The sequence below is a fragment of the Thamnophis elegans genome, unplaced genomic scaffold (assembly GCF_009769535.1).
Source record: "Thamnophis elegans isolate rThaEle1 unplaced genomic scaffold, rThaEle1.pri scaffold_200_arrow_ctg1, whole genome shotgun sequence".
In the NCBI taxonomy this organism is placed as follows: Eukaryota; Metazoa; Chordata; class Lepidosauria; order Squamata; family Colubridae; genus Thamnophis; species Thamnophis elegans.
Genome location: NW_022473669.1, coordinates 34,090 through 55,213, shown reverse-complemented (window position 1 = coordinate 55,213; position 21,124 = coordinate 34,090). Strand labels below are relative to the sequence as shown.

Below are 21,124 nucleotides of genomic sequence, written 5' to 3'. Positions count from 1 at the left end.
TAGATGATCAGCATTTATGACTCCAAGAAGGAGCAACTCTGCATTGGGCCTTACTACTGGATGCCTTTCCCTCACGTGGATTTCTGGTTGGAGCAGAGCAACCGACCATCTTACAGGTAACTCTGGAGTTGGCCAAGGGCATCGGGGATCCCAGTTGGAGAAAGCTAGGCTGAAAAATTGCTGAATTCATGCATTATGTTAGGCCCCAATATGATCTCTTTAGTTTTGCTTAGCTTTCTGTGTGGCTCCAACCATCACGGCTTGTAAATCGTAGCTTACTACAGTGTGTACTCCCAGAGTTGTAAACCTAGCCAGCAAGCAATGGGGAAGCAAACTATGTAATGTCTGAATGCTGGTTGAGCATTCTGTTGTGACCTGTCAGCGGCTAGCAGAGCTGGCTGCAGATTCAACAGTGAGGAGGTTGGGGAGGAACCTGGGCCATCCTGGAGTCTGCAGAAGGCTCTGATGAGGGCTCTGTGTCGGAGGCAGAGGGGGCCAAGGCCATATGCCAGTTATCAGCTGCCGTCAGAGTCAAGACATCATTGAGGCGGAGGAACAGCTGGAGCCTATTCCCAGAGCTGCCTGATGAATGAAACAGCTAAAAACAGGGTCGACTTGGGAGTAAGGCCACAGGTGGACGATGAATGGCCCCTCCCAGAGGAAATAAAAGGAGCAAAAAGGGAGTGGAGCTTGCAGGAGACAATTAGTTCACTTAATTGGTTCTTGACTCTCTGAGACTCCTTGCCAAGTTTTGCAGATATCAGCCTGGCAGCTCTCCAAGCCAGATAAGGTCTGTGTGACTGTAAATCCTCCCTTGAAAGTCTTTGCTGGAGTGGAATGAGCAGATTCACATACATAATAAAAGGGGATTTGCCGGACCAGGAGGTTGCTCCATGCTCTTGGAAGCCTCTGGTCAGAACGCATTGCAATTGGGGTTTATTCAACCATTGGTTTATGGGACTGGTGGCAGAAGGTTGAGTTTCTGAGCATTCTAGCTAAACCACAAACTAAACAGGTTCCCGTGTCTTGTGTTAGCTCAAGGATTTCTTTGTGTCCAAATGGGGGTTTGAAATTGGATTTCCTTCTTGTGGGTTTGATCACTGCATCGATGGACTTGTGCATAGGAGGAACATGTTTTGAAAAAGCTTATGAAAACGGTATCCTAAGAATCTCACAAGGTCAACAGAAGAGAATATTTGTGGCTTGGGGTTGAATTGGGGGGGGTCGTTGATGCCCTCTGAGTTTTGATGGTTTTCTCGTAGACGTTTTATGGCCCCACTGGGTAACATCATCAGTGTTAGAAGGGAGAGGGACTTGTAGAGAGGAGGAGGAGGAAGAGGAGGAGAAAGAGAAAAAGGAAGAGATGAAAGAGAAGCACTTTCTGAATCTGGTTGTTTTCTTGCAGCCGTTTCACGACCCATTTAGGTACATCATCAGTGCTAGAAGGGAGGGGGACTTGTAGAGAGGAGAAGGAGGAAGGGGAGAGAAGGAAGAGAAAGAGGAGGAGAAAAAAGGAAGAGGTGAAAGAGGAGGAGAAGGACTGAGTGGTCCTTGGAGCTCTCTGAACTTAATTGCTTTCTTGCAGGCGTTTCATGGCCCAACTAGGTAACATCACCAGTGCTAGAAGGGAGGGGGACTTGTGGAGATGAGGAGGAGGGGAGGAGGAGGAGGAAGAGAAAGATGGGGAGGAGAAAAAAGGAAGAGGTGGAAGAGGAGGAGGAGAACTCTCTGACCTTGGTTGTTTTCTTGCAGACGTTTCACACCCCCAGTTAGGTAACATCATCAGTGCTAGAAGGGAGTGAGGGCTTATTCTCTGTTTATATACTAGCGGTCTGCTTTGTCATCTTGGTGGGTAATGAAGCAATTTGCAAGTGGGGGTGGGAGGAAAACCAAGCTCATAGAGCACCAAGGATTCTGCCCCGTCGGTTTCCTTAATTTTTTTTCCTTTTTGTACCTTCGCAGAATCTCTCCACATCACCCCTGGCTGAGCCCCACCATTTTGTGTCACACATCAGAGCTACTTTGCTTATCTAAGAGAACATCCGTTCCCCGAGAAGACCCTCTTCCCGACTCAAAAACCTCGCCTCTACAAAAAAAACGCCGAGGGCTTGTGGGAAAGAGTCTCTGGCCAGATCTAATCCGAAAGGGAGGAAACCAGGGGCACTCCGGAAGTCAAGAAGAAGGATGTCAAGAGACCTTCCTTATGCATGCACCTTTACCTGGTGAGCACCCCCCCCCCCCTGCAAAGACGTCAGGGGAAACCAAGTGGGTTGCATTTATGGGATGGACCTCCCTCAAATATCCCGTCTTTCCAAAACAGGCAGCCGATCCGGTGCAAAATTAGGTAAACGTTTCACATGTCATTGGAGTTGGGTCCAAAGTTCTCAAGAACCTAAAACGGGCCTCAGTGTGGTTGCAAAGAAGGAGGTGGAAACCTCCTCGGTTGGTTCTCCCGTCCCTGCTCCGTCAAATTTTCTTGCTTCGGGTGTTTCTTCAAGGCCAGCGTCTTAATGCAAAGCCGCCATGCTGTTTGTTTCACGGAGTTCTATGGCCTTGATAAAAATATCATCTGGAGACGTGTGGAAGCTTCCTGGGCCTGTTCTCATGTTGGAATGAAGCCTTCTGGTCCCTGAAAATGGTCCTTTTTCTGACCCAGGCTTCCCAAAAGCACAAAGCCGACTCCTCGTCCCGATAAAACCCCTTTATTTAGTTTCAAAGGAATTCCTCTTCAGCAAAAATCCCGGCCAGCAGTCTTTCATGAGGTTTCACAACTACAGACCTTGATCAGCTTGGAGAGCTGCCGGGCCGATATCTTCCAAACTCCACGCTGTAGCAGCAATTACTTGGCAAGGAGCCAGGAACAGATCTTCACTCTAATGAATGGCACTAATTGTCTCCTGCAAACTCCACTCCCCTTTCGCTCCTCTTTTATATCCTCTGGGAGGGGCCATTCATTGTCTGGCCTTACTCCCAAGTCAACCCCTGTCCTTTAGCTTTGTTCCCTTCGTCTGGCAACTCTGTGCACGCGCACACTGGGAACAGGCTCCAGATGTTCCTCTGCCTCAATGATGTCTTGACTCTGAAGGCAGCTGATAACTGTCAGACGGCCCCGGCCCCCTCTCTGCCTCCGACACGAGCCCTCATCAGAGCCTTCCCCAGACTCCAGGATTGGCCCAGGTTTCCTCCCCAATCTCCTCACTGTCCGAATCTGCTACCAGCTCCACTGGCGGGCCACAACAGGTCCATTTCAAAGTCAGACCGCTTGTTCCGGTGAGGTTGGATTGACCAGTCCCAACATGAGGACGCTAGGGTTAAGAACATGACCTTGATACCAGATGTTTCAGGAAGGACCTTCCGATCTAGACAAGTTTGCTCTTCTCTGGAACTATCTCAGTAGCCATGTGGAAGCTTTCAAATGAAGCTTGAGACAGAACCTCTCCCAGCTAATAATAGAAGTTGACGTTGAGGCCTCCCGAGCAGTAGCTAAAGAATGCCCGCCATGACATTCTTCTTGGACTGAGGACCAAATGCAGGCAGGCAAATATGTTGGGTGGGGCTTGCCTACATACCTATCTTCTGATGGGGACTTCTAGTGCAGCTCAACATGGGCTGATTCTCCTTAGTTCCTTTTTTTAGAGTTTTCTACACTAGATCTCCATACCTAGTCCTGCAAGAAAACCATGTGGCTTCAGATACTTCACAGAAGACGCAAAGATTCAGATTGTTGGTTTTGGCTTTCGCTGTGCCGTTATTTTTTTTTTTACTTCCGCTGTCTTCAGCTTCCTCTTCTGTCAAAGAGAAACTGGTAAGAGTCTGGCCTGGATCTCGCCATCGCTGTGTCTTTCAGCCACCCAAAAGGAGGAGGAGGGGATTTTCACTGAACCAGATCCATCAAACTATTGAATGTAGCCAAAAAATAATATTACGATTAAAAGCAGTCACAACTTAAATCATCTTCTTTTTGCTACGTCATTTCTAGGCAAGGATCTGACAAGTTGATCAAATGTGTTGTTTCTGTTAACCGAACCCAAAGGTTTTTTTCAAACACCTCTGCATGTAAGGAAACTTTAAAACTTTTTTGCTACGATTTAATCTGGTTTTTCTTTTTAGGTATTTATGTGTGTCCGAAGTAGGTACGTTTTAACAGAATAACAGAGCTGGAAGGGACATTGGAGGTCATCTAGTCCAACCCCCGGCTTAGGCAGGAATCCCTATACCACTTCAGACAAATGGCTATCCAGCATCTTCTTAAAGACTTCCAGTGTTGGGGCATTCACAACTTCTGGAGGCAAGTTGTTCCACTGATTAATTGTTCTAACTGTCAGGGAATTTCTCCTCAGGTCTAAGTTAGTTCTCTCCTTGATTAGTTTCCATCAGTTGCTTCTTGTCCTGCCTTCAGGTGCTTTGGAGAATAGCTTTACTTCTTTGTGGCAACTCCCGGGGAGTGGGGGGGAGAACAGAGTCAAAGTTTAGCCATAAACTACGTGTGACACAGTTGACCTCACTGGAATAGATGCCGACATGCTACTCCTAATAACTAACTGGTTTTCTCTTGAAACTTGGCTCGAGACTCATGAGTTAATTAGGGCGTCTATTGGAACCTTGACACAAGCATCTATAGCCAGAAGGCAAGTACGGTTTTAAAAACAAAGACAAAATGAACCATAAACAGAGAGCAAACCTTGCTCCCTTCCAGCACTGATAATGTTATCTAGTTGGGCCATGAAACGTCTGCAAGAAAACCACCAAGGTCAGAGAACGCCACCATCTCGAAATCGTCTGAATTCCGAGAACTCAGTTTCATTTGCAGGGCTGTCTTTAAACTTGTTCAATTTTAAGATACTTAAAACCCAACGTAATTTATATGAGGCTCAAATCTAACCACTGCCAGAAATAATAGCCTTCTGGATTAAATAATTAAAAGTCTTCTCATGTTATATTCCCTACTTCTGGTTCTTTTAAACCATCACAAACTCAAGATACGACAAGTTGAAGAACCTTTATTGAAGCATTTAGGAAGTATCTAAATTAGGACTGTATTCCAGCAAAACTGCCAGCTTGATATAAAACATTAAAATTTATATTAACAATTATAACTTTAACCTTTCCCCCCCCCACTCATGAACCCAAGTTAATATAAATCATTGCACTAAATAAACAGTCAAAGGAAGACAGGAATTAAATTTGCACTTTAGAAAAATCAACCCTTAATAGTTGGGAGTTAAGTGTACATTTAACCAGCAACAACCCTCAAATCAAGAAAGAACAAGTTGTTGTTTTAACCTTTAACAAACATTTTGATCATTGAAGCCCGTTGCTGCGTTCAATCGGTTTCTAGCTGAACTTCGAGAAACTTGCTACTCCAGAGTAAACTAGATCTGATGATCATTATCTCTCAACCTCCATAAATAATATTAAGCAAAACTTGAACTCTTAATGCCCACTTGAGTGCAAAGGATAACAGACCCTCAAGTAAATTATTAGAAGAGAGGAGAAAATGCTAGCATTTGCTGTAAGATCTAATTTGGTGAGGATCTCCATAACGGATGTAAATCGTGTCTGGATGCTTGGATTTTAAAGCAGAAAAAAATCTCCCATTTCCAAATTAGTAATTTCTACAATTATGACCACAGGGGACAGTTTTAGACTTTTTCTTTTTTCTTGTAAAGGGAGTGGCATTCTTTTCTGCTTAGGATGCCTTAAAGTCTCAACATTATAACCACCACCACAAAAAAATAAAATGATTTTGAGAATACCATTCCTTAATTTTTATTACCTGTGTTAGAACAGAATCGACCTCTTCAATTGCTGACAATAAAGCTCCCTCGCTTACACTAGCTTTATTGATTAATGAAATCTAAATGGAACGCTTACGAAATGCCACGGCGTTCCCCAACTGTTGCCGTCTTGGGATGCTGAATTTCATTTCCCCAAATTCTTGGGTTTCTGAGTGGAAGCCGGTCCGATGTGCCCAGATAGCAAGCAGATAGGGGGAAACCGTGCTATGGAAAAACACTGCTCAAAAAAAAAAAAAATGTGTGTGTGTATATATGTGTGTGTGTGTGGAAACAAAACCAGAACATGGGGTGTAATAATCATGGAAGAGAGATTAAGTGCAGCCAAGTCTCTTAGGAAACCAAGTTTCTCTGTTTAACAGAGAAAGAGCGAAATGTCGCAGGGGGGGGGGGGGGGGAAGGCATAATTAAATCACCGGGGTGAGGAATCAACTCTTCATATCTACTCTCGACTTTAAAAACCAAAGCAGCTCAATGCGTGGGTATATTTCTTTCCCGTAGTGCAGTACTGTATAATGAGCTAATTTCTCTGAATATTTACAATATTTAACAAATGCAAACAACCGATGAGAAAAGCTAAGAACAGCAAGGGGGCGGGGAAACCCCCACCAGCACGCCACTTCTCTTGACATCTTGCTATCTGCCCAAAAGGAGCACTGAGCAACTAGATGTCCCTTCAATGCAAACCTTTCAAACTGGATTTTGTTCCGTGTGTTATTTCCCAATCTCCCTCTAAGCCAATTCTTTAGGCCCCTGTGAAAACGCAAAATCTCGTTCTCCCTTTTTCGTCCGCCGACGAGTGAGTTGAAAAGGACAGTGAGTTCGTCGAGGCAAAGATTTGGGGAACCTGAAGGCAACTTAATGCCTCCCCCCCCCCAAATAGTGTCAGGTTAACAGTAATAAAGGCAGCCAGACGATGAAAAATATTTCAAACCCTTGTTAAAATAAAAATAGCCAGCAGCTGGCGGGCTCAGCAAACAGGAACTAAATTAGCTTCATCCCAGCACAGAGAACAATCCAATTTAGAAAAACCAAGGAAAGCCTGTGCAAAGCAACGTTTAATTTAATTAAAATTAAATTAAGAGGGAGAATGACTCCGTTCGGCTCCTAATTCTTGCACGTTCCTTGCTAAAGAAGGAAAAATGATCCTAAGCCACCCCAGAGCCAACCTTGGCACTAAAGGGGTGTGCAGGATAAACTAGAGGAATCGGAACCAAACAGACAAGTAAAAACAGAACGAGAGAGAGGGAGGGAGAGGGAGAGGGAGGGAGGGAGAGAGGGAGAGACAGAGAGAGAGCAATTTTTTGTGCAAAAATCTCCAGCCCATCACACATGAATAGCGATTCGTTCTGATTACTTCCGGCCTGGTTTCACATTTTTAAATGCGTCAATTCGGTTTCTCTTCTGGAGCGAAGTGCACTTTTCTTTTTCGTTTTTTTTCTCTTTTTTTTTTTGAACCCATGTACAAAGTCTTTAATTGCACAGCCTTGGTTTTTATCTAAGGTTCTCTTGCTCCTCAGAGAGCGGACGGTCGTTTCCCGGAGCCCAAGATTGGGTGCCTGGGGAAACGCTGGTCGTTTCCTGGGGGAGGGGAGGGGTGCTTTCGCTTGACGCCTCGACGCCGCCGTTCTCCTGCTTGAGGGGAGAAGCTGCGAATTCTCCTCTGTCCAAGTCGGTAGCTTGGCTCACCGAGCTGGTCTCGCTGACCCCATCCGAGTTCCTGCCGGCCCGTTTAAAGAGTTTTTGACCTGGAATGAAATATGGGAAATGAGAAATTGAATTGAATTGAATTTTATTATTTGGATGCCGCCCTTCTCCGGGAGGGACTCAGGGTGGCGAACAACTCAAAAGGGGAAAAGGGGAACATAGAACAGAATACAGATGATTAAAATAAGCAAGAATCACGCAACCACACAAGTTGAGAGGGGAGGGGAACTCATCAACCCCAGGCCTGCCGGCAAAGCCAGGTTTTGACGGCTTTTCGGAAGGCCTGGAGAGAGGGGAGAGTCCGAATCCCTGCGGGGAGTTCGTTCCAGAGGGCCGGAGCTGCCACAGAGAAGGCCCTCCCCCGGGTAGTAGCCAGATGACATTGGCTAGTAGACGGAACCCGGAGGAGGCCAACCCTGTGTGATCTAATGGGTCTTTGGGAGGTAATTGGCAGCAGGCGGTCTCTCAAGTACCCAGATCCAATACCAGAAAGATTTTGTGTTGTTAGCCTTTGCTCTGACCGAGGCTACCCAAGAGTGTGAAGCGAACTCCCGGTCCCGACAAAAACCCCTTTTATTCATTGACTGTGAATTCTGCTCATTCACCTCCAGCCAAGTCTTTCAAGGGAGGATTTACAGTCACCGACCTTCTCTGGCTTGGAGAGCTGCCAGGACGATATCTGCAAAACTTGGCAAGGAGCCTCGGAGAGTCTCAAACCAATTAAGTGAACTAATGGTCTCCTGCAAACTCCACTCCCCTTTCGCTCCTCTTTTATTTCCTCTGGGAGAGGCCATTCATCATCCACCTGTTCCTCCCCAACCTCCTCATTGGCCAAATATGCTGCCAGCCCCGTAGTGGCCATGCCGAGTCTCGGATTTTCAAACTCTGGCTTTATAAACCAGAACGCAGAAAGGATTCCTCTCAATGCTTTTATTGATTTGTTTTTAAATAAAATAAAACTGAAGATGAAGCCAACTTACCAGGGAACTTCTGTTTACCACGGCTTGATGTGGGAGTGGGAGGCGGGGTGATCCCCGTGCCCTGGGCTTTAGATAGGTACGTTGTCTCTGTGGATTCCAAAGACCCTGGCAAAGAAATGGGCGCAAAAACATCAGATCCGGATAAAGGCATAGATCATAGGATGCACAGAAGGAAGGAAGAGATATGTGCCAGTCGTTCCCGACTCTAGGGGGTGGTGCTCATCTCCGTTTCAAAGCCGAAGAGGCAGCGCTGTCCGAAGACGTCTCCGTGGTCATGTGGCCGGCATGACTCAACACCGAAGGCGTACGGAACCCCGTTACCTTCCCACCAAAGGTGATGCCTATTTTTCTACCCGCATTTTTACATGCTTTCGAACTGCTAGGTTGGCAGAAGCTGAGACAAGTAATGGGAGCTCACTCCGTTACGTGGCGCTAGGGATTCGAATCGCCAAACTGCCTCTCTGATCGACAAGCTCAGCATCTTAGCCACTGAGCCACCAAACTGGGCTCTATTTGATCCTGAAAGAAGGCCCAGCCATGGAGTAACTATGGGGGAGATGTCAGCATCCCTAGTGGAACCTTAAAATGATACTGATGACCTCCAATAAAAGAAAGTCTTGTTCATTATACAAAGGATTGATTGATTGACTGATTGATTGATTGACTGATTGACCTCTTCCTCATTGGAATAATGTTCTGCCTTCCTTACTATTTGTTATTTCAGGATAATTAATCCTGGTTCAAGATTCGCCCGGTCAAATTTTTTTATCTCACCTGCTGTTAGATTAAAGGTTTGTCCCTTCGGTGAGGCGTGAAATGGAGAAAACCAGTTGACGACAGAACCCACCACAGGAATCTGTCGAAGCAAACCCTGGGAAGGACAGGAAAATAACAATGAAGTGCCGAAGCAAAATATTCAAGAAGAGGTATGACAGCAAGAAGCAGGCTTCCCCACCGTCGGCTCACCTCTTCCAGGAGGCGTTCCTCGTTGGCTTTTTGCAGCTGAGCTTGGGCGTCTAGGATGCCTTTTCGCACAACCTCGGTCATGTTTTCCAAAAGCTGATCAGAAATAAAATCAGATGAATGTGAGAAATGTCACTTCTCAAGTCTTATGTGGAAGTATTTAAAGCCGAGATGTCCAATGCCGGCAACTTTAAGACTTGTGGACTTGGGAGGGAGGGATATATACTAGGTTAGATTTCAATGTAATGTGACTTCACATGTATACTGTTTTTCTTTAATTTCTCTGTAAAAATAGGATAAGTTAAGTACACTGACATCTAGTGGAAATACACCAAGGGGAGGAGGAGTGGGATAGAAGAAAGATGGGTAGAGAGGGCGGGAGAGAGGATGGGAGGGAGGGTGAGAAGGAAGGGAGGGAGTGGATCGGGAGAGAGGAGTGGTAGAGGGGGAGGGGAAGTAGGGTAGAGGGGGATGATGGAGGGAAGATAGAAAGTTGAAGGGGGGTGGAAGAAAGAGGTGTATGGAGAGTGGAAGAGGTATATTGGGTTTGTATTTTTTGGGGTATTGTTGACAAGAGGAATTGCTGCGATTATTGTTTAATGTTGTATGGCGCCGGCTATGCACAGTATATATGTGAGTGTATGAAAATGAAAAAATGGAAAACAAAACTTTTAAACAAGCAGGACTTGTGGACTTCAACTCCCAGAACGGGTGAATCCTTCCATCACCCGCTAAACATCTAAACAGCCAGTCCCCATTTTAGCCTCTCTCAAGCGTTCTGTTATGTGTGAATGCAGCCACCCGCTTTGGTGGTTCTCAACCCTTTTCATCTCACGTCACATGATGGGCACCGCCGGGCTGCAAAACCAGGCGGCCTCTGTACACACCCTTGAATTTTCTTCAATTTCCCGACCGGACGCTGCAATCGTTTCCACCAGTTCCGAGACATCGAGATCCTCGGTGACCATCCCGATGTAAATGCAGTTCTTCTCGGCTCCAAATTCCGGCCCTGGGAAGGAAGACGAGACAAAACAAGATGTGTATACCATGGCAGCTTCTTTCAAGACTGACCAAAAGAGGAACTTCTAGCGGACTACAGAAGGAATAGATCAGACATCCAGCCCTTGCTTATCAATGGAGACCGAGTGGAGCAAGTGGCCAGTTTTAAGTTTCTGGATGTTGTCATAAAAGAGGACATGATATGGGGCAACTCACATTGCAGCCCTGGTCAAAAGGGCCCAGCAGAGATTACCGTATTTTTCAGAGTATAAGACGCTCCGAAGTATAAGACGAACCTAGCTTTTGGGGAGGAAAACAAGGGGGAAACATCTGCCTCTGCCTCCCAGCAATTTGCCTCTGTTGGGAGTATACTCCTAGTGTTGGGTAGGCAATATATATCTTTATACAACAACAAATGGTTGTTGTTGCTTTAAATGAGTGGATGTACTTAACAACTGTAATTAACTTTACTATAAGGAGGAGTCAAGAGAGCTCACTCTCTCTCTCTGCCTGTCCTATGCTTGATGACTTGATGACTGGAATGTAAACTGCAACTGTAAGCTATTGTTTGTTCTTTGAATTGTGTTTGGACTAATATCTACTATCTACTATTACCGCTTGTGAAGCAATTATCAGTAGTAAAGCTACTTGTTTTTACTAGCAGTGTCTGAAACTCTATTCGTGGGTTAGCAATAGCAATAGCAGTTAGACTTATATACCGCTTCATAGGGCTTTCAGCCCTCTCTAAGCGGTTTATAGAGCCAGCATATTGCATATTGCCCCCAACAACAATGCGGGTCCTCATTTTACCCACCTTGGAAGGATGGAAGGCTGAGTTAACTCTGAGCCGGTGAGATTTGAACAGCCGAACTGCAGTCAGCTGAAGTAGCCTGCAGTGCTGCATTTAACCACTGCGCCACCTCGGCTCTTGTGTTTCTACTAGCAACTTTCTTTCTCTCTAGCTGTACATTCCGCTGCACTACTTTCTGTCTCCCAACGGAGATACCCCTAACAGCCTCCTTGCACCAAACAGCAAACAGTAAAGAAGACATACACTGTTTGTGGTGTTACATTTCAGACTATACTTGTACAGATGCTTTTAAAATTGATGTGGCTTTCTGGAAGTATATGTTATTCTCTGCTATTTAAAAGAAGATACAAGAGCACTGGGCCTCTTCAGATCAAGCATTTATTTTAAAAAGCTTCTTCATTTTGCTAAGCTGTCTAGAACAATAAGTCTAACAAAAAATAAGTCTTTAAAAAATAAGTCTAACAATTTGAACATTCTATAGGCATTTATAGTTATTGACTTACCTCCTTGCAGCAAACGGCAAACAGCCTGATTAGCACAAGAAAAAAAAACCCTGCATCCCAGCAATTTGCTTAGTGCAGCAAACAGCAAGTTTCACTTTCAATTTCAGCTTGGGCTGAATCCCGATCATCAGCTGTTTCAGGCTGCAGGGATTGTTACAGCCTATTGCAGCGTTTCTGCAAGCCCCATTTTCCCCGTTTGCTGCAAGGAGGTAAATTGCTGGGAGGCAGAGGCCAAATGGTGGGGGGAGCGTTGGGTGGGTGGGGCTACATTCGGTATATAAGACGCACCCAAATTTTCACCCTCTTTTGGGGGGGAGGGGAAGGTGCATCTTATACTCTGAAAAATATGGTATACTACCTGAGACCTCTCAGGAAACAACAACTGAAGGAGAAATTACTGGTAGCCTTCTACCGCTGCACCGTGGAGAGCATTTTAATTTACTACACCTGTGTATGGTTGGCCAATTGGCAGTGGCAGATAGGAGAGCGCTCCAGAGGGTCAAGGCCATTGCCCAGAGGATCATGGATTGCCCCCTCCCCTCTTTGGAAGAGCTTTATAGCTCCCGCTGCCTTAAGAAAGTTCAAAACATCCTTAAAGATCCATCTCATCCTGGCCACCCCCTTTTTTTTAAACTATTACCATCTGGCAGCCGGTACAGGATAAGGCTGGACTAGAACGCAGGGTCATTCAGTTTCCCGCCTGGTATCTAAACCAAACCGACTAATGCAAAACTAGAAGCGTCTCTCTCTGACGCACAAATACACACGCGGTTCGTAGATAGCCAATTACCTGAAGAAAATAACAGGTCTGATTCCAGTTCGTTGAGCTTCTTCAGGAGACCGCTGTTAATCTTCTCCGAGTCTTTCTCCGGTGTCTCTTCGTTTTGGCCCTTATACCTTTTCCAAAGCCAAGTCACAAGTTAATACTGATTTACTCCTGTTTCTTCCAGCCTCATCCCTATTGACTTGTGCTCCCCATACCAAACTAGGGAACGCCCATCACTGCTATAAGGGGGTAGGGGTTGCTCTTATTTTATATACTAGCGCAGGGGCGTCAAACTCAAGGCCCGGATCCGGCCCGTAGGGGCTTAGATCTGGCCCGTGGGGCCGCCCTAGAAACGGCAAAGGACGGAGTCCGGGAGGGATCATGCGTGGTCCTCCCATGCTCCATTTGCAGCTGTGATGGCCTCCTGCCGCCCTTGGCCATTGAAAATGGATCTCCCGAGATGTGCTCCTGCGTGCGGTCCCAGCATGCGCCCCCCTCTCCTCCGAGCTCTGTTTTCACTGGCAGAGGGTGGCAGGAGGCCATTGCAGCTGAAAATGGAGCTCTGGAGCCCGTTTTTGCTGGCAGAGTACTTGGGCCTCCACAGGTGCCGTCAAGCTGGCCATGCCCACCTCACCCCTGCCCACCAAGGTCAAGCATGATGCGGCCCTCAATGAAATCGAGTATGACACCCCTGTACTAGTGGCTTGGCCCAGTTTCGGTCGGACCCACGTACCTGACCACCCCGAGGCCGGGCCAGGTAAAATCTTCCACATAGGACAAGCCGACGGTTCTTTTCACTTCCTGTTCGAATTCCTCTCTCAGCTGTAAAGTGCAGTTGAGAACTGGGACCTTCATTTTTAAGCAGTCCATCAGCTGATCCACGTCTTGAACCTCGGTTCCTAAAACTGAAAAGATTGATACGTTAAGTGTGTTGTTTGTCTTGGGTACAAAAACAGCCTTCGTCTTCCTTCCTTCCTTCCTTCCTTCCTTCCTGTCTACCTGCCTTCCTTCCTTCGCAAGCAATAGCACTTAAGACTTATATACCACTTCACGGGGCTTTACTGCCCTCTCTAAGGTGTTTACAGAGTCAGCGTATTGTCTCCCCAAAAGTCAACCTTAAGCTGGCCAGGATTGAACTGCTGGGAGTCGGCAGAATTAGCCTGCAATACTGCCTTCTAACTACTGCACACCATGGAAAAAAGGGAGGGAGCCCTCTCTAAGCAGTTTACAGAGTCAGCCTCTTGCCACAAAACAATCTGAGTCCTCATTTTACCGACCTCGGAAGGATGGAAGGCTGAGTCAACCTTGAGCTGGTCAGGATCGAACTCCTGGCAGTGGGCAGACTTTAAGTCCGCAATGTTGCATTCTAACCACTGCGCACCATGGAAGGGAAAGAGGAAGGAAGGAATAGCAATCACAGACTTATATACAGTTTCACGGTGCTTTACAGCCCTCTCTAAGCGGTTTACAGAGTCAGCCTATTCCCCCCAACCATCTGGGTCCTCGTTTTATCGCTCTCGGATGGATGGGAGGCTGAGCCAACCTTGAGCTGCTCAGGATCAAACTGCTGGGAGTCGGCAGCCTGCAATATTACCTTCTAACCACTGCGCCACCACGGCTCCAATATTTAAGGAGACGCATCGTTTGTCACATCAAGGAAAATGGCCCCTTTGGGTACTTAAAGGGAGCCGGTTACCTGCAGAAGTCATCAAAGGGCTGAAACGCACGCAGGTGCCTTCGTCCTCCAGATCAACCAGGTCCACCCCGCTGGCAGGGACCAACTGTGCCAACTGTTCTCCAAGCTAAAAAAGAAAAGGAAAAAAAAAAGCGAGCCCAGATTAAGGAAAGTAACAGCTCTCCCACTGCATATAAATCACGTTGTTTTCTGATCTGTGAACACTTTGAAATAAGCTTCCTGTTTCGTTGTCTGCAAGCTGACTTTTTGCAGGCTCAAATTTGCTCTGAATGAAGAAATTGGGTGGAGCTTCGCTAGCAGCAGGGGCTATTCTGACCCAAGGACCGGCCCATAGATTTCCACTGCCCTCCTCTCCTCGACCTCCTGTACATCCTGTGTCAGGCACGGGACCCCAGACGAGATAAACACACAGAAGGTCGTAAATACTTCAAAGTCGGGAGGAATGCCAGGAACACAGGCCACAACTCGAGGTGAACTCAGTGCTTGTTCCCGACAAATGCCCCTCCCAACTGCCTCTCCTTTAAACTCCATCCCCGGGTGTGCCTTGTGAAGGGAATCGGGGCCCTTTCCTTCCTTGTAAGCCACGTAAAGCGCTGTTGGTCTCTTCTGCATTTTTCCCTAGGATGAGGAGGCTTTGGTTTTCATCTCCCTTGTTCTACCTCTTCCCTGCTCCACCCAGCCTGATTTTGCCCTTCCCCAGTTTCCTCCACATCCAACGGAGCCATTCCCGCTCTCTGTCAGCTGTTCATTTTCCATCTCAGAGTCCGACTCCGACGGGGACATGACATTATGTTTCACCCCTGAAGAAATCGGGATTTGAGCCTCAAACTCGTGATCTGAGTTTGAGTTGAGTTTATTTCATTTGTATGCCGCCCTTTTCCCTAAGGGGACTCAGGGCGGCTCACAGCTCAAAAAGGGAAGGGGGGATACAGACAGTTTAGTAACAACACAAAACAATATATAATTAAAAAGCACAACAGTCATACCATTCGAAATAGGGGCAGCGAATCTTTAGCCCCAGGCCTGTCGGAACAGCCAGGTTTTGAGGGCTATGCGGAAGGCCTGGAGGGTGGTGAGGGTACGAATCTCCACGGGGAGTTCGTTCCAAAGGGTCGGAGCAGCCACAGAGAAGGCTCTCCTCCGAGTAGTCGCCAGTCGACACTGGCCGGCGGATGGAATACGGAGGCCTAGTCTGTGGGATCTAATTGGTCTAATGGAGGTAATTGGCAGTAGGCGGTCTCTCAAGTACCCAGGTCCAATACCATGAAGGGCTTTATAAGAGCTTTATTGCATGCGGTTAAGAAACAACTTACCCACTGATTAAAGGTATCGCAAACGTCTCTCTCATTCCCAGTGACCGCAGATGGTTGCGCAGCGTATAGCATCTGATCTGAACTCCAAAAAGGAAAAGAAGAGAAATTGATTTAGCAGGACAAAATGAACACGGGACGAACGAAACTTCCTACCCACCGTTTGAAGCCGTTAGAAACACTTATTTTTTCCTCAACAGCTAGAGTTTTTCCCAGAGTTATTTTCGAAGCAAGTTATGATGACGAGGTTTAATTCTTACTTTACAGATTTCGAAACATTGATCCACTGCTCTTTAAAACAATATTCTAATAAAATATTAAGACTGCGCGGAAATGGATAGGCTAACATTAAAGGTAAAAGACAAAGAATACTTTTTTTAACTTGGGATTTGTTTTACCAATGGTTAGATAATAAAGGTAGAAGTTAGAAATTGGAAGAATATCATTATACATAAGTAAAGAATGCCATTACCGTTATTACTATATATTTGTAAATGGACTCAGGGAAGGCACTGCTTATAAAGCACTCATATATGTTAAAGAAAAATGTATAAATAAAAAACTATTTAAAAATTATAATAATCTATGTGATGGGCAAGTAGCATATAAGTTTAATCAATCAATCAATCAATCAAACAAACAAACAATAGGGGATTTTAAAAGCACACAGCCCTAATTTTCCTACAGCTATTTGACAAAATTTGCTCAAGTGACTAACGGATGTCATCATATCAGACAGATGCCTGAAATTTACAAAAGCAATGGCATAGGTAGCAATTCCAAGATCTGTCTTTAATAAATGTAAAGGTAAACAGCCTTAAATATCCTTTTTAATATCTCTAATTGGGGGGTATTAGAAAGCTGGAACCTAAAATTAGCAAGATATAAAAAGCCCCTTCTTGAAAGTGTCTGCTTTTCACACTCGCTGATGCTAAAAGCGGCAGCTTTCATGAGAGCAGTTATACTCTGTGTGTGTTTGTGTGTGTGTGTGTGTGTGTGTGTGTGTGTGTAGCTGTGTGTGTTTGTGTGTGTGTGTTCCAGCATAACTCTGGAACGCTTCGAGCAATTTCAACCAAATTTGGTACACAGATGGCTTAACTCTCTGGAGACAAATACTGTGGGCATTCGTTTTTATTTCCTGTTTGTACCCCCCTTCCCTGATTTGAATTGTGAGCCGCCCTGAGTCCCCTTTGGGGAAAAGGGCGGCATATAAATGTAATAAAATCAAATCAATCAAATCAAATCAAGATACCCCTAACACTCCTTGGGTGTGTGTGTGTTCTGTTAAGATACAGCCTGTTGCGCCTTAAAATGGCTTCTACTGTACTGCCTTAAAATGGCTTCTACTGTACAGTGCAGTGGAGTTGCCGTGGTAACGGCTTCACAGTATCCAGAAAGGGGAGTTCGCCTCTGGCAAGGGGGGGAAAATCCAACATTAGAAATTAGGGGGCAGAGGGAAACCATTGTTAACTAATTTAATTGTCGCTGAAATCAGGGCTCAGGGAGAAGTTGCTCTTGCCATCACCTCTTCAGGAATTGCGGCAACGTTCATGGAAGGAGGGAGGACAGCCCATTCCGCACTTACGTTGCCACTTTGTCTAATACAGGGTTGGGATACATAAATACCCGGGCAACGCCGGGTTATTAGCTACTTATCCATAAAATTGTTGGTTTGGTACCATTTTTTCAACAAAATCGAAGATCTACAGATCCCGGAGGAATTTATTTCTGCAGTTCCTCACCTATATGCGACTTTTCTGGGGAAAACTTGAAGACCACCACAGGAGAGCTAAATTCATCTTCAACCTTGGAAAACAAAATTGGGAAAAAAAAATAGAACAAAGTCTTGAGAGGACATTTAATTTCAACCTTCTCCCAAACTGGGTTATTGTCATTTTTGGGGGGGGGGAGGGAGTATTTTGGAAAGGAAAGGTTGAAAATGGAAACTTACTGAGGTCCGAATAAAATCTTGGTTCTTCAGATTCTCCAGTAGCCGTTGACTCTAAAAAAAACCCACAGATAAATACAATCAGGGAAACCATTCCAAAAATAAATGGGCAGCAATAGCAATAGCGCTTAGACTTATATATCGCTTCACAGTGCTTTTGCAGCCCTCTCTAAGTGGTTTTACTGAGTCAGCCTCTTGCCCCCAACAATCTGGGCCCTCATTTGACCCACCTTGGAAGGATGGAAGGCTGAGTCAACCTTGAGCCTGTTAGGATCGAACTCTTGGCAGTGGGCAGACTTAGTCTGCAATGCTGCATTCTAACTACTGTGCACCATGAATGGGAGGGAGGGAGGGAGGGAGGGAGGAAGGAAGGAGGGAAGGAAGGAAAGAAGGAAGGAAGGAAGGAAGGAAAGGAAGGAAGGAAGGAAGGAAGGAAGGAAGGAAGGGCAATAGCATTTAGAAGGAAGGGAGGGAGGGGGGGAGGGAGGAAGGAAGGAAGAGCAATAGCATTTAGAAGGAAGGGAGGGAGGGAGGAAATGGGGGGGGAGGGAGGAAGTAAGGAAGAGCAATAGCACTTAGACTTATATACCACTTCCCAGAGCTTTACAGCCCTCTCTAAGTGGTTTACAGAGTCATCCTCTTGCCCCCAACAATCTGGGTCCTCATTTGACCCACCTGGAAAGGATGGAAGGCTGAGTCAATCTTGAGCCTGTTAGGATCGAACTCTTGGCAGTGGGCAGACTTAGTCTGCAATAACTACTGCGCACCATGGATGGGAGGGAGGGAAGGAGGGAGGGAGGAGAAAAGGAAGAGCATAGCAATAGTGCTTAGACTTATATATCGCTTCCCAGTGCTTTACAGCCCTCTCTAAGCGGTTTACAGAGTCAGCCTCTGTCAGTGACCTGGATATCTAAGAGACCGCCTCCTGCCACATACCTCCCAACGACTAATAAGATCTCACAGGTTGGGCCTTCTCCGAGTGCCGTCGACCGGACAATGCCGGCTGGCGGCCCCTCGGGGGAGGGCCTTCTCTGTAGCTGCTCCGGCCCTGTGGAACGATCTACCCATAGAGATCCGGACCCTTCCCACTCTCTCGGCCTTCCGAAAAGCCACTAAAACTTGGCTGTTCCGGCAGGCCTGGGGCTGTTGAACAAGGTCCAGCCCCACTTAAACGGAATGTCTGGTGTGTTGTTTTTTAATTGTATCTCTCTTTATTTTTAATTTTTAATTTTTATCTTTCTGTAAGCCGCCCAGAGTCCTACAGGATTGGGCGGCATACAAATTTATTAATTACTAAATTAAATTGCCTCTTGCCCCCCAACAATCTGGGCCCTCATTTGACCCACCTCGGAAGGATGGAAGGCTGAGTCAACCTTGAGGTGGTCAGCATCGAACTCCTGGCAGTCGGCAGTATTAGCCTGCAATACTGCATTCTAACCACGGCGCCACAATGGCGCCTGAGTATTCAGGTCGTGTACATTTACATAAAATGTTAAGTGATGCATTCTGGGATACCTAGATACACTAATATTTCAAACTCAAAATGCTTTCGCCCTAAATTTTATTATTCTCAATTTTGGCAACTTCGAAATGCCTGGACTTCAACTCCCAGAATTCCCCCAGCCAGCTTTAGAGTGTCAAAAAAAAAACCCCCCAACAACCAACGTTTCTCAACCTTGGCAACTTGAAAAAGTGTGGACTTCAACTCCTAGATGGCTGGGGCATTCTGGGAGTTGAAGTCCATGCATATTCAAGTCGTCAAGGTTGAGAAATGTTTTTTGACACTCCGCTTTCTCTCCTACTTCTGCCACCCTCGGAAAAGAAGGAACAAGGGTTTTTTTTTTTTGTGCTGATAATTGAGTTTTTCCAAGTTGTTTTTTTTAATAAATTTTTTAATTAGTTTTATTACAAAAACACACACAAAAAAAGCATCATCTTTCATTACATCTTGTAGAAAGCGTATCCATTGGTCACAAGTACATTTCGTGCGTTCCTTCCACAATCACATATATTCCATTCAGTTTAAATTGTATTATGTTAAAAATGTATAGCCGAGGTGGCGCAGTGGTTAAATGCAGCATTGCAGGCTACTTCAGCTGACTGCAGTTCAGCTGTTCAAATCTCACCGGCTCAGCGTTGACTCAGCCTTCCATCCTTCCGAGGTGGGTCAAATGAGGACCCGGATTGTTGTTGGGGGCAATATGCTGACTCTGTAAACCGCTTAGAGAGGGCTGAAAGCCCTATGAAGCGGTATATAAGTCGAACTGCTATTGCTATTGCTACTATCACCATACCACAATTTTCATTAAATTAAGATTTCAAAAACACAGCCACCTGCTGGCATTTTTTTTCCCTTCCCCCAGTTCCAGTCAATATGCCATATCTTTATATCTTTATAACATATTCTAAAAAAAATAAATAAAGTCAATTAGTAGGACATCTTATATTTCCTCTAACATATCTTTGCTATTATTTTAGTTAACTGTTCTGTCCCCCCTTCTCCGCTCGTTAACAGACGGCAGGCAGACAAACGTAAAAGGAACTCACTTTATCAGTTCTCGGCTCAGACTGGCTGCGAGCCCAAAAATAACATAAATAAAGTCTCTGACCAGATAACAGAATGCAAAACAAAACTCTTACAACGCAATGCACTTCTCCAAGTGTCTCCTTGAATCAGGGTTACAGAAAGCAAATCACAAACAAACCATGACTGATGAATGCTGAACGAATGAATGAACGTTGACTCCTGCAACCAGGGCGTGGCACCATCCGTCCTTTTATCACCCGAAGACCCACTAACGAGCCCCAGCTGCATTGTGAAACTTGCATCCCGAAAAGACTCACAGAAGACTGCTGCTGAGTCACAACGGTTAACTAAGGCTTATTTACATTTTTCTCTCCTCTTCTCTCCACAAACGCAAAAAGCAACAATCTCTAAACAACAATCTATTAATATGTGTTAACAAAATGACCATTTAAAATCGCGTTACTTTAAAATCTAACACATACTATAGATCAGTGTTTTTCAACCACTGTGCCGCGGCACACTAGTGTGCCGTGACATAGTGTAAGGTGTGCCGTGGGAAAAACACCCGCCTATAGTCAATATAGGCACAGAGTTAAATTTTTTAAACATTTTCTAATGGTGGTGTGCCTCGTGATTTTTTTCATGAAAAAAGTGTGCCTTTGCACAAAAAAGGTTGAAAAACACTGCTATAGATGTACTTAGATTTTAAAGTAATGCGACTGCACTTGTATACTGTTGCTCTTTAATTCCACTGTAAAAATAGGACAAGCTGAATATATTAATAGATTGTAGAGATACACCGAAGGGAGGAGTAGAGGGATAGAAGAAAGAGGGGTAGAGAGGGTGGGAGAGAGGATAGGAGGGAGGGTGAGAAGGAAGGGAGGGAGTGTACTGGGAGAGAGGAGTGGTAGAGGGGGAGGGGAAGTAAGGTAGAGGGGAATGTTGGAGGGAAGATGGAAAGTTGGAAGGGGGCGAAAGAAAGGGTGTATGGAGGGTCGAAGAGGTACATTGGGTTTCTATTTTGGGGGGTATTGTTGACAAGAGGAATGGCTGTGTTTATTGTTTAATGTTATATGGCCCCGGTTATGCACAGTATATATGTGACTGTACGAAATGAAA

The 21,124-nt window shown here is 45.6% G+C and overlaps 2 protein-coding genes across 2 annotated transcripts in view; one reads left to right on the top strand and one right to left on the bottom strand.

Annotated features, from left to right (window-relative positions):
* The first annotated feature begins 3 nt into the window (after nucleotides 1-3).
* On the top strand, nucleotides 4-2,144 carry LOC116523356 (protein N-terminal asparagine amidohydrolase-like). Its single transcript, XM_032238455.1, is given in 4 exon segments — nucleotides 4-116; nucleotides 907-973; nucleotides 1,963-2,023; nucleotides 2,026-2,144. Coding segments are annotated over 4 exon segments (354 nt in total). The 3' UTR covers nucleotides 2,139-2,144.
* A 3,372-nt stretch (nucleotides 2,145-5,516) lies between these two features.
* The window catches only part of LOC116523357 (pyridoxal-dependent decarboxylase domain-containing protein 1-like), a 49,691-nt gene continuing 34,083 nt past the window's right edge, over nucleotides 5,517-21,124 (bottom strand). Inside the window, exons 13-23 of the mRNA XM_032238456.1 lie at nucleotides 17,482-17,532; nucleotides 17,273-17,336; nucleotides 15,534-15,610; nucleotides 14,221-14,326; nucleotides 13,258-13,429; nucleotides 12,549-12,655; nucleotides 10,333-10,454; nucleotides 9,449-9,541; nucleotides 9,257-9,353; nucleotides 8,483-8,587; nucleotides 5,517-7,543 (exon numbers count right to left, since the gene is read on the bottom strand). Coding sequence (XP_032094347.1) covers nucleotides 7,290-7,543; nucleotides 8,483-8,587; nucleotides 9,257-9,353; nucleotides 9,449-9,541; nucleotides 10,333-10,454; nucleotides 12,549-12,655; nucleotides 13,258-13,429; nucleotides 14,221-14,326; nucleotides 15,534-15,610; nucleotides 17,273-17,336; nucleotides 17,482-17,532 — 1,248 coding nt within the window. The 3' untranslated portion in view covers nucleotides 5,517-7,289. The remainder of the gene's footprint in view (nucleotides 7,544-8,482; nucleotides 8,588-9,256; nucleotides 9,354-9,448; nucleotides 9,542-10,332; nucleotides 10,455-12,548; nucleotides 12,656-13,257; nucleotides 13,430-14,220; nucleotides 14,327-15,533; nucleotides 15,611-17,272; nucleotides 17,337-17,481; nucleotides 17,533-21,124) is intronic.